This window comes from Cricetulus griseus, chromosome 7, assembly GCF_003668045.3.
Source record: "Cricetulus griseus strain 17A/GY chromosome 7, alternate assembly CriGri-PICRH-1.0, whole genome shotgun sequence".
Classification (NCBI taxonomy): Eukaryota; Metazoa; Chordata; class Mammalia; order Rodentia; family Cricetidae; genus Cricetulus; species Cricetulus griseus.
In genome coordinates this window covers 96569250-96593276 of record NC_048600.1, presented here as the reverse complement: position 1 = coordinate 96593276, position 24027 = coordinate 96569250, and the positions used below count along the sequence as shown (strand labels likewise).

Below are 24027 nucleotides of genomic sequence, written 5' to 3'. Positions count from 1 at the left end.
AGCAGTTAGGAACAACTGTTGCTCTCCCAGAGGACCCAGGTTTGGAATCCAGCACCTATGTGTCTGCCTATAAGCATGTCTATCTCCAGTTCCAGGTGATCCACTGCTCTCTTCTGGCCTCCCTAGAGCTATCAATGTATATGCGGCCCCCACATGGGGTTTGTTTTTGTTTGAATTTATTTATTTATTTTATGTGCCTTGGTATTTTACCATGGGTGTTGCATCTCCTAGAACTAGAATTACAGACAGTTGTGAGCTGACAGTGGGTACTGGGAAATAAACTCTAATCCTCTGAAAGAGCAGTCAGTGCTTTTAACTGCTGAGCCACCTCTCCACCCCCTTATATACTATTTTATTTAAGTATATATTGAAGGTTGCATAAAAATTTCTTGGGTGAAAGGGAATCTTGAATGGAAACTGTTTAAGCACTATTCCAGAAAAATGGTAATTACAAACAAACCAGAGGAATCACAAAATGGTGATAAATTTTGAGGATTAGAAATTACACAAGTTGCCAGGCATTAGTGGCGCATGTCCTTAATCCCAGCACTCGGGAGGCAGAGACAGGTATAGATCTCTGTGAGTTCGAGGCCAGCCTGGTCTACAGAGCAAGTTCCAGGACAGGGTCCAAAACCACACAGAGAAACCCTATCTTGAAAAACAAAACAAAACAAAAACAAAACAGAAATTATACAAGTCCTAGCATAAGAATTAACAATAAATAATTGGTAAATTTCTTCTAAATTACCTGTTATGGTTTGGGTAAGTGTCCCCAAATAGTCCATATGTTAAAGGCTGGTCCAAAAAAAGGCTCTGGGGAGGTATGGGAAGCAGCAAAAGTTCAAAGGGTGAATCTTATGAAAAGGGAGTTGGTCATAAAGAGAGAGGCTGTGGATAGGACGGGCCCCTGTAACCATCCTCATGCTTTACTTCGTGGCCATGAAGTGAGTGATGTCAGTTACCATGAACCCTTGCTGTACTGTGTCATCTCAGTATAGGTCCTGTCTCTGAAATCCCAATCTGGGACTTGAGTCCTACAGGATTCCTGAAGAGAGGCTGGTTTTCAGTCTACATTGGAATCTTGAAGAAGCAGGGTTTAATACCAACTTGCCACAAAATGTGAGGGCAAACACGGAAAAGCAAAGTCTCCTTCTTCCATGTCCTTTTGTGGGCTGCATCAGATGATATGGTCCAAATTTAGAGTAGATCATCCTGGTTCTAATAATCAGATTAAGAAAACTCTTCACAGACAGGCCCAGCAGCTTGGATTTTAGTTAATTCAGATGACAATCATGATTAGTCATTCATGGGTTTAAACATTCATGATTTGAAGCCACCAAAACTATGAATCAAAATAAACCCTTTCTCAGTATAAATGGATTATCCTGGGTTTTGCTTACAGTGACAAAGGTGACTAGCAAATTAAGGCTGCATTGACAAAAAGGAGTTTCAGAAGCCACACTGAAAAATGTAATGAGTAAATGGGACAAGAACTTACAAAAATCTCTGTGGTGGTTTGAATAGGTATGGCCCCCATAGATTCATGTGTTTGAATGTCTGACACACAGGGAGTGGCACATTAGGAGGTGTGGCCTTGTTGGAGGAAGTGTGTCACTGTGGGGGCGAGCTTTGAGGTCTCATATGCTCAAGATACACCCAGTGTGGCACATAAGTCTCCTTCTGCTGCCTAGATCAAGATGGAGAACTCTCAGCTCCTTCTTCAGCACCACTGTCTGCCTGCATGACAGCATGTTTCCCCCATCATGATGATAATGGACTAAACCTCTGAACTGTAAGGCAGCCCCAATTACATGCTTTCCTTTATAAGAACTGTTGTGGGCATGGTGTCTCTTCACAGCAATAGAAACCCTAACTAAGACAATCTCTCCACACAATAAATTTAAAACTTAGCTCTTAAATCACTGCAAAGGAGAAATGACAATGCAAAATTAGAGCTTAAATGCAGAATTTCCTGTGGGATAAGCATTCAAAACCATTAATAAAGTAGCACATGACAAACAAACACAAGTTAAAGAACTGCAGGGAACAGCGTGGGAGGCTTTGAAACGCATACACTACAAGTTAGGAAAATGCAGTGTCTCCTAGATGATGTACTCCCTCCAGCTAGAGACAGAAAACTTCTCTAGTATGAAGTTCTTCCTCAGCATAAAAGGCACTTGGAATAATATTTTCTTCGTATTTTTTGATACACAATAACACCATTTAAATAGAATAATACACAGCATCTTGGATGAACAAAAGACCAATTTAGTCAAGGCTTCTATTGACAGATTAAAAGTAAAGGCAACAAATAATTGAGATTCAATGGTTACTTCCACAGTCCCCACAGGTATCAGACTCTTGAGAATAATATAACATATAGACAAGAGTTACACACATGGACCTCAGGTCATCTCCTGTATCACACCAAACCAGAAGGCTATGCACTGTGAGAAAAATTGTACCTAACCTAGAACAGGCAATTATATAGACTGATCAGCAATGGCAATAATATGCACGGCTTCTAATACAAAGCCATGAAAAAGTCAAGGTAAGCACTTGTGCAAGCCTACCTCTAAATTGAATGCCATCATGCTTTACAAGTACAACAGATAAACCACTTAGTTACATTTTACTTGAACTCTCCACATTAGGCTGACAGTAACAGAATCAAGAAATTATCTGTAGAGTACAAGCAAAAAGAGAAGAAGAATGCCAAAGAGCAACAGAAAGAGAAGTGGCAATGAGACTCCACGCATAGGTAGGGATTCATTTTGATGCAAGGTTTGAGCTAAAAAAGGCATTCCATTTCTAAAACTGCCTGGGTTCCTGTTTTTCAAAGGTGACTGCTCTCTTAAAACAAAACATAACCCAAGCAGGCCTCAGGAGCATGGTGTGGCCCCTCTGTATCCAGCAGCACCCCGGCCTATTCTGCGGCAGGAGTCTCAGATTCCAAGTCACTATCCCTAATTGGAGAAAACTTTATTTGGGTATGATTAGTAAATTAATTAGTATTCCTGAACATGACAGCTCTAGGAAAAGGTCACAGAATAGCACAATCTCTCAGAAGAAGAACCTGAAAAAAGAAGACTGCAAATACCTGCCAGTGAACAGAAACTTTTAAGAAAATGAGCCAATCCAGCTGGGCGGCTGATGCACACCTTTGGTCCCAGCATATTCAAGGCTGAGGACAAATGGGGATACAGTGAGATCTTGACTAAAAAAAGAAAATAATCCCAAATATAAAATGATGCCCTCGATTTTTTCAGTCTCCAACATATGTATATCTGGTCAAATTTAACTTGTAGCCAAGACAGACAATCACCTAAAATCACAATGGAAAGAAAAATAAACAAAACCACAAAAGTAAACTGAGATGTCTAGTCTTTAAAAAAAATTCATCTTTTATTTACTCATTTTATTATTTACTATTTAATTTTATTATCTATTTTATTACTTAAAACCGAGATGTCAGTTTTTGTAAGCTGTATCAAAGAGAATTGTCAGAAAACACCTTTTTTTGGGAAGAAGTCACTGTTTGGCATACAAGATCAGCTACCTAATTCCATCTGGAATTTTATTTGGCTCAGTGTTCTCAATCCTGGCTGTAAAGTTAAAAATAGCTTATACAGCTGGGCAATAGTGGTGTATGCCTTTAATCCAAACATTCGGGAGGCAGAGGCAGCAGATCTCTGTGAGTTTGAGACCAGCTGGTCTACAAGAGTGAGTGCAGGACAGCCTCCAAAGCCACAGAGAAACCCTGTCTCGAAAAACAAAAATAAAATAAAATAAAATAAAAAAATAGCTTGAACAACTTATCTGGGCCAGGCTTGGTGGTACACATCTTTAATTCCATCACTTGGAAGGCAGAAACATGCAGATTTCTGAGTTCAAGGCCAGCCTGTTATACACAGTGAGCTCCAGGCCAGCCAGGGATACACAGTGAGACCCTGTCTCAAAAAAGATCCTGCTCTGCAGATATTTTATTTAACTGTTCTTATTGCTATATATAAATAGTACTTGTATTTTAAAGTAGAAATATGGTGGAGTTAATTATGCAACTAGAATGAGAATCATAACAAGGCAAGGAGCCTACAGGCAAAACTCATTAGCAGCATAACACTGACCTCCATGGAGTAAGGTTGAGTTAATACCCAACACTAATGTTGGGTCTTGTGGCACATGCCTACAATCCCAGCACTAGGGATACTGAGGCAGGAGGATTGTCAATTTGAGGCTAGCTTAGGCTACATATGAAGAACCTGTCAACAATAACAACAACAACAACAAAAAAACAATTAACAACAATAAAAAAATCCTGCCTCAAAAACAAGGTGGAAGGCCAGGACCAACACCCAAGGCTGTCATCTAACACAACACACACACACACACACACACACACACACACACAAAGAAACAAACACAACCAACCAAAACAAAACCCCAAATACAGACTACTAAGTTTTACCAGAGCCTAACTAAATCAGGATCTCTCTGGTACAAGATTTGTATATACATTATATAGTTTTATGAAATGCTACTATAAGGCAAGGTTTCATTTAAGAAATGGCACTATTTATACAGATTATAAGAAAACTGGAATTATTTTCCTCTTTAGGTAACTGGAACAGGAATTTTAAAGTCTCACAGTTCACTGATGCCTTAGAAGCTCATCTTCCACACTGCCAAATGTGGGCTTCTCTTCTAATGCTCTTGTAAAAGAATACATTAAATTACATACAGATCCAAAGTAAAAGTAAGGGCCCAAAGTAAAAATATGATGCCCTCTTGTGTCTCTAAGACACCAAGCATGCATGTGGTACACAGACATAAAATACAAAGCACCCATATACATTTAATTAATTAACTAAGAAAACAGAAGTGCCATGTACATTTTGTTTTTGTTTTTTTTTTTTTTGTTTTTTTTTTTTTTTAAAGACAAGGGTCTTACACTATAGCCCTAGCTGGTCTGAAATTTCCTATGAAGACAGGCTGGCCTCAAACTCACCTGCTTCTATCTCCTGAGTGCTGGGCTTAAAGGCCACTATGCCTAGCCTCAAGTGAGTTCTTAGAACCTTTACACTCACTAATTAGGCTATGATGGCTGGCCAGCATTCCCCAGGGATCCATCTGTCTCTGCCTCTGAGTACTGGGCTTAAAATGTGTGCCACTATTACCTGTTTTTTGTTGTTGTTGTTTGTTTTTGTATATGTGGGTGCTGGCAACCAAACTCAGGTTCTTACCCTTCAAGACTTAACCATCTCCTTAGCTCCTTCCACAGCCTCTTTATCTGAATCAGTACTTAGTCTGAGTTTTATCTTTGTGTATTATGGATACATCCACCTATTAGAATTATGAACCTGCAAACATCAAAATCAGGGCCTCTTTTCCACCTCAATCTCTAAACCCATTGTCAATGAATAGGTTCAATGAATCCATCACGTAGTAACCCTCCAGGGAAAGCAGTAGGAAGTTAAAGCATAAACCTGAGGATGTATTATTCAACCTATAAGTGATACATCAGTACAACAAGAGTTATTTTTATTTCCTGGGCAGCTCCATGATACTTAAATTATTTGTCTACTTTGATTCTAAAAGACCATACAGCAATGTAGAATGATGACTCAATACTGTTCTACAATCAGTCAAGCCCAAATGTTATAGTCAAATACCACAGTCTTCGTGAAGCTTAAGAGACAACGGCATTATATACAGAAGAGAACAAGTGGTTCTGTTTCTATCATCTCTGAAAATTTCTGACCTACAGTGTGTGCCCTCCAACGTTGCTGGGAAATGCATCAACTTGTCAGGCATCTTGATAGTCATCAGAGTATCAGACACCTATTCTGTAAGTCCACCAAGGTTAAGTACCTGATTTGCAGGGAGCCTTGTGACCTATCATTTCCCTGGCCTTTTCCCCAGACACTGACTGTTGCCATTTGATATTTCTCCATCTTGGACAACATGGGCTTGGTAGCCCATGTCCACAGACAGTCTGGACTTTGGAACCTTTTATTATTAGAATCCTGGAAGCTAATTAAATTGGAAGTATGACAAAGGCAGAAGTGAAGAGGAAGGGGAAAAGTCAAGCAGTTCTTTTCAATTGTAATAAAGGTGCATTTTAGACAAAAATGCTCAAATGACTGCCTTAAAACATTTCAGAGCTGGAAAAGGCACAAACCAATAACTATTTAAAAGACAGAAGATATTTTTTTTAATTTATTTTATTTATTTATTTTTGGAAGTGTGTGCATATTGAAGCAGGACCTCATGTAACTCAGGCTTGCCTCCAATTCACTTTGTAGCCAAGGTTAACCTTGAACTTCTGATCCTCCTGCCTTTCCTCCCAAGTGATGGGATTATAGGTATAGACCACCACACCCAACAAGGCAGAGGTTTAAAGGCCTGAAAGATGGTGACCATTATTAAGCCACTTTAATGATACTCATGACCAAAGGACAACTTACAAGAAGTTAAGAAGTAGGAAAAATAATGAACTCTGGTAAGGACATCATTAATTATGATAGCCAAATAACATGTTGACTAAATACCAGAAGTTCTATTTATAAGCAGATCAACATAATAAATCTGTATACATGTAGACATATTCCATCCCAATAATGAACAGAATGGTAATGAAGTCTCTAAAGATAGATAATTCTGTCCTTTACAAAGGACATTTCTGTTCACCAAGGAAAGCCAAATAAAGTTCTCTAGTCCAGCAAGAACTAAAAACACCAAAAGAGAAGCAGAGGCTTACCAGGCTATCCAGTCCTCCTCCTAAAAGATCCACGGCTCCCATCTGCATGGAGGACACTTGTGGCACGTTCACTGGGGGACCCAGGTCAAGATTTAAAAGATCCCCCAAGAGGTCACCTTGAGAGGGGATGACCTGAGGCTGTTCCAGGTTGGTTGCAGTGGTGGTGCCAACAGGGCTATCACCTGCATCAGTGCTGTAATCAAACACAGAGGAGAAATAAGAAAAACCATCTTCACCCCTATACAATAAAGCAGCAAGCAAATGTCACATGTACAACCACAAAACACTAAGAATGCAATTAAGGAATTAAACATGGCTGAGATGTCTCAGGAGGTAAATGTTCCTGCCATCAAGTTTAATCCCCAAAATCCACACAGTGGAAGGAGAGAATTGACTCCCATAGGTTGTCCTCTGTGAGACATGTACACGTACACACAACAAATAAATACATGTTAAAAAAAAAACAAAACTTAAGTAGCTTTTGACAAGATCTGAACATGGAGGGGTAAGGAGAATGACAATAAACAAACATTAAGGAAAAGATAAGTGATGCTGCCAATAGGGGAATCTGGAAGGATGATAAAAAAAAAAAATAAGACACTCAGGTTTTGTTCGCTAAGAACACATTCTACCACCGAGCTACAACCACAGCTTCAAGATGCTTAATTCTGTTATGTGTTAAGAAAAATAACTATAGATGTCCAGCAGTCAACTAAAGACAAGTGATTGGCAGCCAGAACTAGAGAATAAACTTGGAAAGAAATTTATATACACATCTCAGGTAACTTATCAGGGGAAGGTGGTTGGTAAGAGCAGGGGATCTAGACCCAGACATCTAAGATCAAGCATAGGCTTTACATAGTGCAACTGTAGGTGACAACTCTATGACAAAGTTTCCTCATCAAGAGAACGCAAACAATGCCACCCAAACCAGTTGATGAAAGCAAGGACCCAACAAAAGCATGATGCTGTGCAGCAGACTCTTTAGTACCAGCAGTGACTATGGATGGTCCCTAAGTTCCCTAAAGGAGTACAAAGAGAAACCCAGGAAGAAAAGGTTCAAACAGACCTCTGAATTAACCAAGACTAGTAATAAAAGAAGAGAGGGAACAGGTGTTAAGGCTTGAATCAGAAATGTCTCCAACAGGCTCTTGGTTTGAATATGCAGTCCCTAGCTTGCCACAGTATTCTGAAGGCTGTGTGGCATTCAGGGAATAGGGTCTGGCTGGCAGAAGTGTATCACTAGAGCAGGCTTTTGAGAGGCACACCTGGCTTCCTGTTTGCTTCTGCAAGAATAACTGCTGTCTCACACTCCTACTGCCATGCATAGGTGTGGTCCTGTCCCCATACCTTCTCTGAGGAGGGAATTAACTTAGAGAAGGAGGCAGTGAAGTATCATAATCCTGAATGGCCTCGCCTACAGCACTTAAGTATAAATCATTCAACACAGCCTCCTGAAAAAAACATGGGGACCTGCTGCTGCTTTACACCAGGCCTAATAACAGGGCGAATCACTAGGATGCTTTCCCATAATTATGAAGAATGGGACAATGATCCCATGGGAGCCTTCAAGTGTTGCTTTATTTCATGTCACAAGTGTTAAGGATGGACCTTACAGACATGCCATTTGCAGCAATCCATCACATATATATGCACCCCCCTTTTTGTGTTTTGGATGGGAATGGAATTCAGGGGCCTTCAGAGATGCTGGGCAAGCACTCTATCACTGAATTATATTCCCCAGTCATTATCCCCACTTATACCAAAAGGTATTTTTCTTGTATCAGTCTTTAAAGACAAAATAAAATAGAAACAGCTAAGGGGGCTTTGAGAAGGATCTATATATAAAGCCAGATATGGTTGTCTAGACCTGCAATCCCAGCTTCATGGGAAGCTGCAGGAGGAAAATAGAAGCTTCTAGGCTGCACAATGAGTTCTGGCCAACCTTGGGTACATAAACCCTGCCTTAAAAAAAAAAAAAAAAGCCAGCCAGGCAGTTGTGGCAGAGGCAGGCAAATCTCTGAAAATCAAGACAGCCTGGGCTACATAGAGAAACAAAACAGAAACAAAAGCAAAGAGTTTATTAGTGTTCCTCTTCTCTGATTATAAAATTGAGAAGTTAGAAAGCAAGAGCTGCATGTAACCTGTGGTCTGCTCCAAACACACTTTTCTTACTGATCTCATTAAACTAATTTGGTGAAACAAAACTAACTAGGCATATATAATTGAAAGATTATATATATATAATATATATATATATATAGAGAGAGAGAGAGAGAGAATCTAAGCTGTTTACACATTGCAATCCTACAGAAGTATTTTATCTATAGTTTACCATAAGTCATTTACATATGAGAAATAGCATCTAATATTGTTTTCTGCCAACCAATAGAGGACAGAGGACAGCTTGAGGTGTTGTTCCTCAGGTGCCTTGTTTATTTTTCTTTCCATTTATGTGCATTTGTCTGTGTTTGTTAAGTGTATGTTGCATGTGTTCCATGTCGAAAGAGACCAGGAAGCTTGCTGATTAGTTTGGCTAGCCAATGAGCCCCAGAACTTTCCTGTCCCCACCTCGCCAGTGCTCAACTACAAGCACTCACTACCATGCCTAGCTATTTCACATGGGCTCTGGGGATCAGATTCACTGTCAACTGAGCTTGCTCCTCAGCCCCAGTATCTAATAAATGACCATAAATGACCAGACTTAAGCAACTTGCAAACCTTATCAGTACAGAAGGTGTCCACCATAATTTCCTATAGTTTTACTGTACTCCTATGCTGCAGAATGCACAGCAAGCTCCTTCCAGGCACAGAGCAGAAGACAGACAAACTGCCTAACCAGCAACTTACTTCTCACAGAATAACTTTCACCTGCTTACCTCCCATGATGAATTGGCAAGTGTTTGCGATGAATCCCATGACTCCCTTCCACAAAAGCATTTGGAGGTTTATGGTACACAGAGGCCAAAGAACCAATGTGGCAGATGAGCTCATCCAGGAGGGTAGGCTCAATGAGGTCTGTCTCCTCAGAGATCAATGGCTTCTCAGACAATACTACTTCTTTGGCTGTCACAGGGTCAGTTGAAAGAAGGCGCCAATAAATATAACCCCGATCTCGAAGGTCAGGATTATCAGAATCCTAAAGCAAAGCAAAGGCAAGGACAATTAGATGGATCTGTCTCCACAGAGACACCAAAGTGCCAGGCTTACTGTCAAGGCACTGTGTAGTGACTTACACAGATTAGCTATTAAAATGATACTTTACTTGGGAGTTTACAGTTATAATTCTATATGTCTAATGTTTCAAAGGACTTAAACATATACTGAGATGAGTTAATGTTCAGACTCAAACACAAAAGCAAGCTAGGAAGAAAAAAAGCCACTTTAATCCGATAAATGGCCTTGGGAAATAATAGTAGTATTTTAAATTGTTATATTAAGGTCTGGTGAGCTAGCCCAGTGGGTAAAGGCACATGCTACTAAGCCTTGTGACCTGAGGTCAACCTCTGAGACCTATATGGTAGGAGGAAAGAGAACTGAATCCCCATAAGTTGTCAACTGACTTCTACAAGCATAGTGTGACATGTGCGCTCTCCCCCCGCCCCGCCTCTCCTCCCCCTGCCCCGCCTCTCCTCCCCTCTCATTAACCTTTTTAAAAGATTTGTTTATTTTACTTGTACCAGTGTTCTGCCTGCATATATGTAAGTGCACACTGTTGCACTTTGTGCATGCAATACCCACAAAGGACAGAAGAGGGCGTCAGAACCCCTGGAACAAGAATTACAAATGGCTGTAAGCAGCCATGTTGGTGCTGGAAAATGAATTCAGGTCCTTTACAAGAGCAATAAGTACTCTTAACCATTGAGTCACCTCTCTAACCCTCATGTGTGAGCTTCAACAAAACCAAACTGTTACATAAGCAGCATGTGGAGGCATGCACCTGTTAATTCCATTACTCAGGACACTGAGACAGGAGGAGTGCATGAATTTGAGGGCAGCCTGGGGTATGTACTGAGAACTGGGCCAGTTAGGGATACATAGTAAGACTTCATCTCTACATTAATTAATAAAAATTAATAAATATGGCCATAAATATTAGCAGGAATAATTCTAACATATTCTACCTTACATCCATTTTTCCTCAATTTTTAAATTTTTACTTATATGTTTACTTGTTTATATAGGTACTACGTGTATGCAGAGCCTCCAGAGACCACAGGTGGTTATCACATTCCCTGGAGTTAGACTTACAGACATTGTGAGCCACCATGTGGATGCTGGGAATTGAACCCAGTTCCTTTGCAAGAGCAGCAAGTGTTCTTAACTGCTGAGCCAACTCTCCAGCCCCATAATTCCCTTCTGGATTCCAATATCTATATGCATCTCATAAGAAGTCATAGTAATAAAAAGAGACTACATATGACCCAACAATAAACCAATAAAGAACATACATATGTGCTTTCAAAAGGAGCAACCCTTTAATTTAGTGCTCTTTTTTGTTGTGGTTTTAAAATAATTTTATGCATGTTCATGTCTTAAAAATAATTTATACTCTGCTGAGCGTAGTGGCACATGCCTTGAATCCCAGCACCTGGGAGGCAGAGAAGGCAATTTCTCTGAGTTCGAGGCCAGCCTGATCTACATAGTGAGACCCTGTCTTGGGAAGAAAAACAAAAACAAATTATAATTGTGCCACACCAAGATTTACAAGGGTATAAAATGCAACAGAAATCTCTCACAATTATCCTATCCCTTCCCACTCTCAACTGTCCACCTCCAGTAACCATGACTAACATGCTATATGTGTTTATCTCAACACAGCACACATGCTTTTGGCATGGGAACCAGTTTCATATTATACACACTGCTCCATAAGCTACTTTCATACATATTCATACACATAATAAAAGTTAAAATAAAAATTTTCGATATTTCCAAGAGCACTTACAAATGAATTTTTAAGATGTAAAATTAGTGTTAGGAAAATGACAGCTCAAAACTTGACAAAGTAATATAGAAGGGATTGAAATTTGAAATATACCATTAGAAACAGATGATAAAGACAAAAATGGTTAATATTTGAATCAGATTCTGTATAGATACACATCTTAACTGACAATTGTATTAAAGCCAGCTGGTTCTCATATTCAATTAAAGACATTACTAACTCTGATGGACTGGTGATCATCTTATTAGCTACACTATAAAAAAGAAATTATTTTGATTTCTATGGATCAGAACTGGTAACCTGATTTTCTTTTCCACTGCTTTGAATGCACGGCCCTGTGCATGTTAGGCAAGTGTTATATGACTGGGCTATATCCCCAGCACTTCAACAATTTTTTAAAATTTTATTTTGAGACAGAGTCTCACTAAATTTCCCAGGTAGACCTTGAACTTGTTACCCTGGGAGACAGGCCTCTGAGGCCTCTGGGGACGGGAGGTATAGTATCTTTATTATGATAACTGATATACATAAAAGACCTTTTGAAGGGCAGTGGTGGCGCACACATTTAATCCCAGCACTCGGGAGGCAGAGGCAGGCGGATCTCTGTGAGTTCAAGACTAGTCTGGTCTACATGAGCTAGTTCCAGGACAGCCTCCAAAGCCACAGAGAAACCCTGCCTCGAAACCCCCGTCAAAAAAATAAGACCCTCTTTAATTGTGGGTGGGGGAATCCTGGTGACAAAGCTGAAGAAAGGGAACTGAATAGCACACATGCATGCACAGCTCTTAGTCCTGACTGCAGATGCAATGTGACCAGCTCCTCCATGTTGCTGTGCTGTTGCTGTGACTTCTGCTCATGTTGGACTGTAATGTGAACTGTAAGCCTCCCTTACATCACTTGTCAAGAGTATTTTTGTTTGTTTGAGGCAGGGTTTCTCTGTATAGCTGTGGCTGTCCTGGAACTCACTCTGTAGACCAGGCTGGCCTTGAACTCACAGAGATCTACCTGCCTCTGCCTCCTGAACACTGGGAACAAAGGCAAGTGCCATCAGGAGAATCATCTTATAATTTGAGTATCAAAACATTTAAGGAAACAGCATAAGCACTTTAAAGTTATCTTTCAGAGAAAAGCACCTCTCTAAAAGGTACAAGAAGCACACAGCATTTCATATGAAAGCTGACATCACCTAGAAGATAGCAGACTCAATGTTATTTTCACATACGTTTTATCAACAATATATAGTCTAAATTAAATTTTCAAAATTATCATGGAAACGAGTCAGTCAATCCATTTTTTATTTTTAAGTTTATTTTATGTGTATATGTGTGTGCCTAAGTGTACTTATGAGTACCACATGTGTGCAGGAGCCTGCATAGATCAGAAGAGGTGTGGGATCCATGGAAATGGAGTTACAGTTGTTTGTAAACTACCATGTGGGACCAAAACCAGGTTCTCTGTGAGAACAACAAATGCTCTTAAGTGCAGAACCATTTCTCTAGCCTCAGTCAACTGTACTAAAAGTTGCATTAGCCAAATATAATTTAGCAGAATTTGTTAAGAGGCAGAATTTTAGTAATTTCAGAATTAAAACCTGCCCCAAATGAGTCTTCTCGGAAGTTTCCTAAATAGTTTTATTTCAACTTAACACAAACTCTGAGTCCTCTGTGAAAAAAATGCCTCCATGTACAGGGATGGTAGAGCACACCTTTAATCTCAGCACTCCAGGGGCAGAGGCCGGTGGATCTTGGTGAGTTTAAGGCCAGTCTGGTTCACAAGATCAGACTATAAACAAGCATGTAGGGCATTTTCTTAATTAGTGATTGGTAGGGAAGGGCCCAGTCCATTGTGGAAGAGGCCAACCCTGGGTCAGTGATCCTGGGTTTTATAAGAAGGCGGGCTGAGCAAGCCGTAAGGAGCAAGCAAGCCTACAAGCAGTAGCCCTTCCATGGGTTCAGCTCCTGCCTTCAGATTCCTGCCAGGTTTAAGTTCCTGCCTGGGCTTTCCTCAGTGGACTGTGATTCAGGATATGTGAGCCAAATGAAGCCTTTCTTCCCCCAAGATGCTCTTCATTGTGAAGTTCAGCACAGCAAAAGCCGCCTTGAATAAGACAAGAAGTGTCATCAATTCTCACCATCTGAAGCAGCACAAATCATCCCTCCAGATGCTCTCTCACCTGTGTGGCCAAGCTCAAGACCTGTTGGACCAGCTCCTGTGTTTCTGATGGCTTCTTGAGAAATAGCTTCACTATGGCAGTAAGCAGAGTGAGCTGCACCTAAAAAATAAAATTCAGCAAAGTAAATGAGAGATGGCATCTCATTTCCTCAACTCTGAATTACTGATGTTAAGAAATGAAAGGTGAAGGTTCAGCCAATGAATGAACAGCAGCCAAAGGTGACCTCTGAACATTCACCAGCCTCTTATTTTCTAGTTGCATTTTCGTATCAAAAATGGCTTGTTTCTGGGCCAGATTTTCAACTGTTTCTTCTTTCTTTTTAATAAACCATTTATTGTTATTGTGTGCACATGATGTGTGTGAGTACATGCATCACAGTGCACGGGGAAGGTCAAGGACAACTTGTAGTCAGTTCTCTTCTTCCACCTTTACATAAGGTCCAGGGATCAAACTCAGATTGCCAGGATTGTGCAGTTACCCTCTGAGCCAGCCCTCAACTGTATTTTTTTTTTTTTAAGTACATATATAAAGTAATAAAACTGGCTCTTGATGAAATTGTGTATTATTTACTTTGGCCAAAGCTACAAGTTTGAAGGACTTATGAAATCACTTGTCATACTGGGATAAGAGCCAAAACAGAATTATGTCAGATTAGAGACAATTAGAGGGAGCATGCTGCTCTACTATTAATATTAAGCCTATTAAAATTACTGTATTGGATTACATATACAAACTTCTATTTGCTGTGAGCACAAATGCCAGAGAGAAAGGGCTTAATAATCTGGCTGCTTCTCTGGGCCTTTGAGTCTAATTTTATAGGAGAGAGGGACAGATGGGGAGAAATCTAATCATCCACAGAGAATCTTTTCAAAACCTCGCCATGCTGTACTATAACGAGCAACAACAAATGCTAAGCACAATATGTAATCATCCTTAAATGACAGAAAATAAGAATCTGACTACCTCTCTAAGCCACCGCAGGGAAGCTCACTTCTGGAACAGTTCCAGCAGAAGGTCAGAAATGAGGCTACATAGGTGCTTCTCACTCTCTGGGGGCTGAGGCCCAGTAGCCTGTGTTTCAAAAAGTCCCCAAATGTTCCAATGGCCATTAGAGTCCATGAACCACTAGTCTAAGCTCTGCAGTTCTCTTACTCAAGAAACCAGGACTGATCAAAAGGACCATCCCCTCTGAGAAAGAGAAACCATGACATATAAATGTACACAAGATATGAGCCACTGTTTTCCATTCTCAGTTATCTCCCTGGAGAGATGTAGGACACAGGATAGAAGAGAACCTACCTGGGTGCTTTCATCATGAAAACCCTCCAGGAAGCTCTCTAGTAACTCATCTGCATTATCGATTCTTTCGGCATATTCTCCTACAATCCAAATCATGGCTGCTCGAGCATCGGGCTCATCCAGGGAGTCCAAATTCTCACAGAGAGTGGCAATGATACTTTCATACCTGTTACAACAAATGGACTGAGGTCACTAAGGACAAAACTAAGAAATGTATTTAACAGTGGAAGCTAGAGTCAAAGACATATACCAGGGACTCCAAGTCAAATCACCAAACTACGAAGGTGACTACATTGTAGTCACCACAATGTAGTAAGTCAGAAATGTATGGCTTAAATTTTTCTTCAAACATGCTTTAAAAATCTTTTAAATTTCCTTTATTTTGTGTATATGAGTGTTTAGCTCACATGTATGTGTGTGTACAACCACATGCAGGCCTGGTACCCAGAGGTCAGAAGAGGGCACTGGATCCCATGGGAATGAAATTACAGGTGACTGTGAGCCACCATTCTTCAATTATTTCTCTCTCTTTTTTTTTTAAGACAGGGGCTCTCTGTATAGCCCTGGTTGTCTTATAATTTGCTATGTAGATGAGACTGTCCTTGAACTCATAGAAATCCACCTGTCTCTGCCTCCTGAGTGCTGGTACTAAAGGCATAATCTACCATGCCCTGCTTAATTCTGCTTTAATAACTAAGCTTTAAATTTTTACAAGAGTTCATGAGACAGACTTTCACAAGAAAAATAAATTAACCTGTAGTATAAGAAAATTCTACTACCTTGTGTCTAAAACCAATCTCTCTTTAAGTACAACAGAATTTTTCTAGTATACATTTTGCCTTCATGGTAGAAAAATTAGAAATCTCACTTTCTTTTTAGAAAGAGTTAGAAAACAACAGGAAACCATAGCCCTGTCCCTACTGCACTTGTCATTCTATTTTCATGTGTATGTTTTTACATGTGTGCGCGCACAGAGGCCAGAGTTTGATATGAAGTATTTTCCTTGACAGCATGTTCTATTTGAATACAGGCAAGGTCTCTTTCTGAAAACCGAGCTCCTCAATGCAGCTAGAATAGCTAGCCAGCTTGCCCAGATACCCTGTCTCCTGGCACTAGGTTTACAAGCGAGCCATCAAGCAGGCCTGACTTTTTCTATAGGTGGCAGGGACTGGAACTCCAGTCCTCATGTTTGGGCAGCAAGAGCTGTACTCATGTTTTGGCAGCAAGCACCCCAGCCCCATTTACTTTTTGTAAAAGAGATGTTTATGTTCTAATGCACATATTCTAATGACTTGTTTCTACTAAGAAATTCCATAATTTATTTTTATTCTTCTAGATCTATGGCCCTCTCACATTCACCACATTGAATCTATCACCTTTACTAATATAAATTTAAAAATTCTATTAATGAGGACTGAACCTGGCTCTGGCACATGCTAGGCAAACCCTTTCCCAATGAGCTTTATCCCCAGCCTTCTATTTCCTTTGTGTTTTTAAAATAGGACCTTGCAAAGTTGCCAAGGGTGGCTTGAACTTGCACTTGTCTTGCCTTAGCCTCTGAGTAGCTGAGATTATAGGCCTATGACACCAGGTTAGCTGGCTACTGTAGTTTTAAACATTAGAGACAGAATAAATTAATGTGGATAAACAGTATACTAGGATCAAGTATCTGCCCTATTCCTACTTATTAAACCAGGCTTTTGACTCTTTTCTTAAAATTACACTGTCATAACCCCATATTTACACAAGTATTACACATTTCTCTGTTGATCATATTGAGATACACACTTTTTTTTAGCCTATAACAAAACAGTTTAGAAACCTAACCCTCCATTTTTGGGGGGGAGTTCAGTCAAAGGTGGTAGCCCTCTTTCTAAAAATAACACTTCTCAAAACACACACACAAACATGCATTCTGAGCTACTTGTCTTCAGAATCAAACTAGTTGTTTTATTATTTTTGTTTTATAAACTAAGAATCCTCAATCTGAAAACTTTGTGATATGAAAATACAGACTGTGTGGAGGCAGCTACAACACTTCAGCAGAGGGCGTGGCGGGGGGGGGGGGGTAGGATTCATTGAAATAAACTCTGCAACTTCCCACAAAGTAGCAGGCGCCATGCAAAGTAAACAGCACAGCTATGATTCCCCTACTTTTGTGGAAGAGTGGCTACACAATCCATGTATATTAGACCCTTCTGAGAGGATAAAGTATTTAATCACCTGTCTAGCACAAAGTAAAAATGTCCAGACAACAGGGAACACAGGGCTCCTGTCTAATGGTAGCTGCCAACAGACAATATACATTCAAGCAGAGCTTCATTTTTACAAAAAATAATAAGGCAGCTAGGTATGATGGCTCATGCCAGCAATCCCAGCACATGGAGCCAACTTGAAACCCCATCCCATCTCTAAACCAGAAGTTTAGTCTCTGTTAGCTGCCCACTATGTATCTCTGACTTTTGTAAAGTATTTATTACGACCAGTTATAGTAAGAATAATAATTCTTACCTAGTCAGTTTCAAAGTGCCTTGTAACATTTCCTAACTGATTTGAGAAAGAAGGTTATAAGAATTTTGACATACTTGTTGGGGTATTTGCGGAAGATGTCCCTGATGACAACAATTGCCTCTTGGACCACATAATTTACTTTGGTCTGGATTAAATCAAGCAATGTGCTTACACATCGTTCTGCTGATTGCTAGGGAAAGAAACATGAAAACATAAGTAAGATGATCTATCCAATAACACTATCTCAACACGAAAAGGAAAAAAAAAGGAAACATACAGCATTCACTAAATTAACAAGCACTGAATTTGCTAAAGCTATACTAGAGGCTAGATCATCTGTTGTATATCAACATTAGAAAGCCTAGGAATATACCAGCTTTTATTCATTAGAAAACAAATTGAAAAATGTTCTGGATTTGGTTTTGTGTGTGTTGCTTAGAGCAAACTAAGGGCCTCACACAAGCTAGTCAAGAGCTCTACCACTGAGCTGTATCTCTGTCTCCCAGATAATTAAGTTAAATGAGTAAACATTAACCTGGATAATTCGAAGAACAGAAATAAGAAAAAAATTAGCCAGGGTATGAAGAGAGAAAGGCAATTAAAAAATACATCTAAGTGGGAGGTCCTTAGGTGAACAGAGATTGCATGGGGTGTTGTTGGTATTTTTAAAAAGATTTCTTCCGTGGTCTTTCTTTAGCCCCTCCCCACTTCCCCACCCCCCACACCCCCGTGTGTTTGTGTGTTGTGGAATATTTGTTTAGCCAGGCAAAGATGTATTACATCTGTTAATGCTGTATTTGTTTAACTATGTAAAGATACATTAATTAAATAAAATTAACCTGGGCTCAGGGAGGTGAGGTTAGCAACAAGTTTACTGGAAGTAACAGGGAGGAGCACGGCGTGGGTTTTTTTTAGTGCAAGTGGTGTGGAAGAAGGGAGGCTTCTGGGGACACCAGCAAAGAGAAAGTTAGCAGTTGCTACTCTAACTCTCTGAGCTCACAGGTTTTCACCCTTAGCCTTTGAGTTTTATTAGAACCATAGAGATTTAGTTAAAGCTACCTTTAGTTATAAAGCTACCTTAGATGGCAGCAACAGGGCAGGATCGCCCCCTGTCCCCCAGGCCTGAGCACACATGCTAGGTGCTCATGAAGAGCCCTGGAAGCTGGAGTTACAGGAGCCTGTGAGCTGCCTGAGGTGGGTCATGGAATCTGAACTCTGGCTCTCATGACAGATCAGCAAACACTCTTAACCACTGTGCCATCTCTCTGACCTCCTGTTTTTAAACCTCCTAAAAGGAATCACCAAATTTTATATGGACTTTCAAAATATTTTACAAATATAAGGTCCATAGCTTTCATTTTCTTTTCAGTTATCTATGGCTCAAAATATCCTAGAGTTTAACCTATTACTCTTTTACTAGTTGAAGATGAAATACAAACTGATCAATTTTTTGTTGTTGTTGTTTTGTTTTTTTGTTTTTTGTTTTTCGAGACAGGGTTTCTCTGTGACTTTGGAGGCTGTCCTGGAACTAGCTGTTGTAGACCAGGCTTGTCTCGAACTCACAGAGACCCACCTGCCTCTGCCTCCCGAGTGCTGGGATTAAAGGCGTGCGCCACCAATGCCCGGCTCCAAACTGATCAATTTATTTATACTTCCATAAAAATTTTTTAAGGACAGGATTGTAAGTAAAATACCCAAATCCAAGGTAAATCTATGATTTATCACAATGTACTATCACAGGTCACTAAAAGGATAAAATCACCTAAAACTCATGAATATCACCAAGCCTCCAGATTTAGTCATCTAAAGGGGATGGAGGTATGAGTAGAACCATTAAGATACAGTCCAGTCTCTGGGAAAGTCTGTAAGTCTAATAAGCAATCAATATGTGGTATTAGGGCCAGCAAGATGGATAAAGGCACTGCTGACCTGAGTTTGATCCCCAGAAGCCTTATGGCAGAAAGAAGGAACCAACTCCTGTAAGTCCTCTGACTTCCATATATATACCCTGGCACATACTGTCCCCTCAAATAATAAATATATAAATGTAAAAATAAATAGGAGCCAGGCATTGGTGACACACGCCTTTAATCCCAGCACTTGGGAGGCAGAGGCAGGCAGATCTCTGTGAGTTCAAACCCAGCCTGATCTACAGAGTGAGTTCCAGGACAGGCTCCAAAGCAATACAGAGAAACCATGTCTCAAAAAACCAAAACAAATAAAATAAAATAATAAAAACAAATAGGTAGTATCAAAATAAGTTAAAAACCAAAACAAAATACAACACCTAAGAACACATATTACCGAAAGAACACAAAACTAAAACCAGGCATAGTGGTTCATGTCTGGAATCCTACATTTGGGAGATTGCGGGAGAGGGGATGTGAGTTTGGGGCTAGCCTGGGCTAACAGTAAGACCCTGTCTGAAAAAGTAAAACAAACAAGCCCCCCAAAATGCTTGGTGGAGGAGTGAGATGTGTTGAGAAGACAAAAATCTGTAACTAACAAATCAATAAATAATAAAATTATTTATAAATATGGACATAGAAAAAGATTTAAAGAAGAGTAAAAAGTGATACTTTTGGGGAAGTGGGTCTAGGTAGAGAAGGGGGACAGCCAGGGACAGTGGCTTTTCATTAAAAATTCTTTAATCTGGGGCAGAGAAGACTCAGGGTTAAGAGCAAAAATGGCTACTCTTCCAGAAAACCTGGATTAGATTCCCAGCACCCACATGTTGGCTCATGACCAACAGTCTGTAACTCTAGTTCCAGGGGGTCCGACACCTTCTTCTGGCTTACAGAGGTACTTAGCTTACAGGGGGTACACAGACATAATGCAGACAAAACACCCATAAACATTAAATTATTTAGTTCATTAAATATATGTATTATTTTGATGAACTCCAAAACATATTCTAAAGTAATGAGCAATCAGAATCCCATACTGTGATCTCAGCTCCTCTGGAGACTTACCTCCACTTTGATGGCACACCGTCCAATGGCCCTCACAGCTTTGCGAACAAAGTCCACGTCAACCTCGGTGGCGTATTCCTTCAACTCTGCCAGGACCTGTCAAATAACCAAGAAGTGGATAATCTTTAAAAAGTCTCAAACAGCAATTTCATGCCTTCTGAATGCCAGCTCTTAAGTGCTAAGCCGGTATAAATTTGGGATGGCTGAGGGTCGGACCTGAGCGATGTTGGCTTGGGATGCAAGACGGATCATGATGTCCAGCTTCTCCAGTTTAACATAGATAGGGTCATTGTACTTTACAAAGAAGACTTTGATTTCCTGCTTCAGGATCTCAGGCCTGTGATACACAAAAACACAAGAAAGAAAGATGACAGAAAGCAGTTACTGACATATCCCACTCAGCCTTTCTGCCTGCCCATTTCAGGGGGGAGAAAACCCTCCCAAGGGTCCTGTATAAGCATCTATTTTGCCTACCCCTCCCTCAGCCCCCACATAGTAGCAGTGCTACTATATAACATGTTTGCTTGCACACAATCAAGCTCTGTGCCCGGCACATGCTAGGCAAGTATTCTCCCACAAAGCTACACTCCCAGCCCATCTGTTCTCCATCAGTTCCTTCTGACAACTGATTTGTGTCCTCTCAAAGGAAAAGGGGTATGTGTTACCCCAGAGAATTGCTAAGGAAGAACAACCTGGTTTTCAACTAAACTCTTCCATGGGTAGCATGTCCAAAAGAAGCAACATGGATGGGAGTGGTGGCACACACGCCTGGCACCCTCCTTTACTCCCAGCATTTGGGAGGCAGAGGCAGGTGAACCGCTGTAAGTTCGAGGCCAGCCTGATATACAAAGAGCCTGTTTCAAAAATAAAAATAAAAACGAAACCACCCTGAACTGCAACACCAGATACATATATTCAACTACTGAAAGAATGGTAATAACTATAAGTTGCTATTTCTGAACAAGTTGTGCTACTATACAACATTTTCACTTCCACACGGTGAAGAATAAGAGATTAGCATCAGTCTATGGAGCATTTATTTATATTAAGCTTAATTCAAGATCACAAACATTTTAAAGTCACTATTTCCTCACCTTTTCTGGACAATTAGGTTGATGTTTCTCAGGGCAACATACTGCACTTCTGGCTCCCCAGACAGCAGAGTGACAAGTGGAGGCGCTAGCTTCTTCAGCAGCATATTGTAGTAGTCAGAGTCCTTAGGCAACAATTCTAGGAATTTCATTAGGACTTTCACGGCTGAAAGCACCACTGCAGAGTTGGCATGGGAGAGCCGAGGAGTTACTCGCTCACAGATGCTGGGGGCAGAAAGGGAAAATGAATATCTTGAATTATAGTACCTTTGCTTAGTTCATTCCATAAAGTAACACTTCAGAGTTCCATGGCCCAAGTATCAAGAAATCAAAGATTCAGGTAGAAAAGTCAAAGCTCCATGCTTAGATCCAACACCGCAGAAGCTTCATGCCCAACAGACTATAGGCAGAGCAGGGACATCAGAAGACTTTAGAAGCCAGTAACAGAGATATCCAAACCGGAAGGGAACTAGCAATCCCCCAGACACTTTCACTCACACCAGTTACCTTCTTGATTTTAGTCCTCTGTCTCCCCACATAATGTTAGGGCTCCCTGCCTCACAGTTCATCTCTACTCAAACCTATGGAAAGTCAAATCAAGCATCCTGAAAATTGATTCATAGTGAGAGGTGTCACCCACCTGTGACTTAAAGAGGAAGTGGGTTGGCAGGTAAAACTATACAGCCTCTTGCTTTCAAGCTTACTAGTAAGAAAAACTCAGAAACCGATGAGGCTTTTGTTTTGTTTGGGTTTGGTTTTTAATATCAGAATTTATTGCAATGTTCTCCCCTTCTTCTTCTAGCCCCTACTACCTATGCTTAGACACTTTGTAGAATCTTGATATTCACACTTGCAGTGTTCTCTGAAATCAACCTAACTTTGCAAGCTCTTGGGCAACACCAGGAGTGGCTATTTACAATGTTAAAGAGACAAGACGAGTGGCTGCTCACTCTCTTCTTCCTATGTCCACATGGCTGACTCCTGACCTCTTGAAGGCCTTAAAGAAAAGTCTACCCTCTCACAGAGACTTTCTTGATTACTCTTCTTTTAAAGTATAATTCCAAAAAGTAAAATAAAAAATAAAATCCTGCTGGGCGTGGTGTGCACAGCTTTAATTCCAGCTCTTGGGAAGCCCTGGCAGATGAATCTCTGAGTTAAGAGACCATGGTCTATATGGTAAGCTTGAGTCCAGCCAGGGCTACATATCAAGATCCTGTCTCAAAGAACAAATAAACAAAACAAATACTGAGGCAGGAGGATCACAAGTTTGTGGCCAGCCCAGGCTATATGCATAGACCCTAACTCAAAACAAAAACTATGGAGATGGGGGAGGGGATTCTCTTTATAGTCTATTACTCTAACACATCTGGCATTTCTTGGGTCCTTATATTACCTCTGTTAGCAGTCACGACATATGACCTATTATGTATTTTACTGAATATCCATATTGTATAAACTCCCACCCCCACTCCTCAGAATGAATGGTACATGAGGACCATGGTTTTTGTTTGTTCACTGTGGAATCTTCACAGCCTAGAATAGAACCTAGCACATGACATGGACTTAAGATTCTGCTGAGTGAATTAATGAGTGTAATGTCAATGGCCAACAAAAAATATAATTCTTGGTAAAGTTCTCTCCAGAATATAATTGTGCTTTGCATGATGGAAAGAAACTACCAGAAGTATTAGTTAAGTCCAGAGGGAATCATTTCCCAGATAAGTGAAGAAAACTTACATTCTAGTAGCTTGGGAATCAGCTTCAGCCAGGCAAGGAAGGTTTTTATCTACCATAATTAAAATATGTCAACTTTAATGAAGAGCCAGAAATTCTTCAGAAGTACTTTGCCTAGTCTAGTGCTTATATATACAACATGCTCAATTTAAAAATGGATAGTAACTCCAACTTTGTAAACTAAAATCTGCAGCATATACATGGTAAAGGGCTGAGCAGAACAATCAAGACATTCTCAAAAGCTCCAAATGTAGTCTAACGTGACTTCTATATACAATGGCAAGACATGAATGTGTTGCTGATTTTAATATACTTAACCTAATACTAAAGTATAGGTATTGTTCAGCTCAATAACTAGTATGAAGAATCTAACAGAATAGACAGTGTGTCATTACAAGGACAGACATAACTTTTGTTTACCAAATGATCAGGAATCAGAGATGGGTAACAATAAGAAGGAGGTTTTAGCAGAAGTATATGTAGAAACAAATTCTTTTTGGTGTGGTTTAGCACTCACAATGTCCCTAAACCCAGTGAAA

At 40.2% G+C, this 24027-nt stretch overlaps 1 protein-coding gene across 3 annotated transcripts in view; it reads right to left on the bottom strand.

Moving 5' to 3' along the window:
* The window catches only part of Ap2b1 (adaptor related protein complex 2 subunit beta 1), a 112199-nt gene that overhangs the window by 56079 nt on the left and 32093 nt on the right, over positions 1-24027 (bottom strand). For all 3 annotated transcript variants that reach the window (XM_027426462.2, XM_027426464.2, XM_027426463.2), the window contains 8 exons: positions 21758-21979; positions 20880-21000; positions 20664-20759; positions 17766-17881; positions 15181-15346; positions 13882-13980; positions 9640-9899; positions 6761-6953 (listed from right to left, as the gene is read on the bottom strand). In XM_027426462.2, the coding sequence (XP_027282263.1) occupies positions 6761-6953; positions 9640-9899; positions 13882-13980; positions 15181-15346; positions 17766-17881; positions 20664-20759; positions 20880-21000; positions 21758-21979 (1273 nt within the window). The remainder of the gene's footprint in view (positions 1-6760; positions 6954-9639; positions 9900-13881; positions 13981-15180; positions 15347-17765; positions 17882-20663; positions 20760-20879; positions 21001-21757; positions 21980-24027) is intronic.